This window comes from Poecilia reticulata, linkage group LG5 (genome assembly GCF_000633615.1).
Source record: "Poecilia reticulata strain Guanapo linkage group LG5, Guppy_female_1.0+MT, whole genome shotgun sequence".
NCBI classification, from domain to species: Eukaryota; Metazoa; Chordata; class Actinopteri; order Cyprinodontiformes; family Poeciliidae; genus Poecilia; species Poecilia reticulata.
The window spans coordinates 14,070,446-14,071,690 of NC_024335.1; the positions used below are offsets into that span (position 1 = coordinate 14,070,446).

The 1,245-nt window shown below is 40.4% G+C and overlaps 1 protein-coding gene across 1 annotated transcript in view; it reads right to left on the reverse strand.

Moving 5' to 3' along the window:
• Positions 1-1,166, reverse strand: part of dram2b (DNA-damage regulated autophagy modulator 2b) — a gene marked incomplete at its 5' end in the record, with an annotated part of 4,189 nt that extends 3,023 nt beyond the window's left edge. Inside the window, 3 exons of the mRNA XM_017304636.1 lie at positions 522-763; positions 858-997; positions 1,097-1,166. Of these exons, the coding sequence (XP_017160125.1) occupies positions 522-763; positions 858-997; positions 1,097-1,166 (452 nt within the window). The remainder of the gene's footprint in view (positions 1-521; positions 764-857; positions 998-1,096) is intronic.
• Between the last annotated feature and the right edge of the window lie 79 nt (positions 1,167-1,245).

Genomic DNA, 1,245 nt, shown 5'->3' on the forward strand with positions numbered 1-1,245 from the left:
ATTGGAAAGGAGGCAAAATTTCAGTTGATCAATTTCTGCTGTCTCTGAATGCACCATTAATAGCATCAATGATCAACAGTCCTGAAAGTTAACTTTTAAAAGAGAAATAAAATTCCTGAGCAATGGGTCAGCAGTCAGTGAAAGAGGAAGTAAGATGCAAGTCTGTTTTAATTGATCTTGCAACTTTAGTCAATTACTCCAAGACTCTTTGRCTTCATGTTTTAATAATGTTGGTCAGTTTCACACATAACTTTCATATTATTTTGTCCAAAAGTGTGATAATAACTTCAYGCTACACTTGCAATTGAAACAAAAGGCTAAGAAAGACGGTAAATGCTTGATTTTTGAGTCCTTAAAATGAGTTGAGAAAGAATCAACTTCAAAGAAAAGCTACACAACAGGTTTTTGTTCTGGAATCTTAATGGATTCCCATGGTTTAGTTGGATTCCAACTAAACCATGCCACAGATATTTCATTAAGGTCAAGGGAATTTCTATCATCCAGTGAAAAATTAGTATCATATTTCTTCTTTCATGTAATTGTTATATATGTGCTTCAGAACAGGCAGGGGGAAATTAAGGATACTGCTGATGATGCTGCCCAGGGTCCAGACCAGGATGGTGAGGCGAACCACAAACGTGGTCTTGCTGTGGATGTGAGGCTGCATGTAATGCGACAGCAGCGTCTGAACCAGGATGTAGAGCGCTCCGACACCGAATGTCAACACCGCCCCCACCATGTGCATGGAGAAAAGGGTGGTCTTCTGCTCAGAGAGGCGTGCATAAATCTTTARCTGACCCATTCAACATTTCTAATATTCAAAGAGCTCAAACTGATCTTAGGACAGCAAMTCTCACCTGGAAGTTGGCCACCACACACATCCCGAAGGAGCTCATCCAGCCGAGGACTAGCCCAAAGCAGTTCAGTCTTTGGAGTTTGACCTCGTCATCGAGAAGAGCCTCCACCTGCTTGTAACGCACATACACCGTGGCAATGCCTACAAACAGCATTCACACAGAGCGGGAGTAATGTTAAAAAAAAACGTCTAGGTCCCTCTTACAATAAAGAATGAGAGTTCAGATCCACATAGTTTTACCTAAAAAAGCTGAAACATCCATCATGATCCCGAACACACACCTCTCCGGTGCCAATGTTCCTGTGTCACTGCAAGAAAGAAGAAAAAAAACATTATTTTAAATAATTTTGACTTTTTTGTTTTCTGTCATATGACTCAACATATTGGGT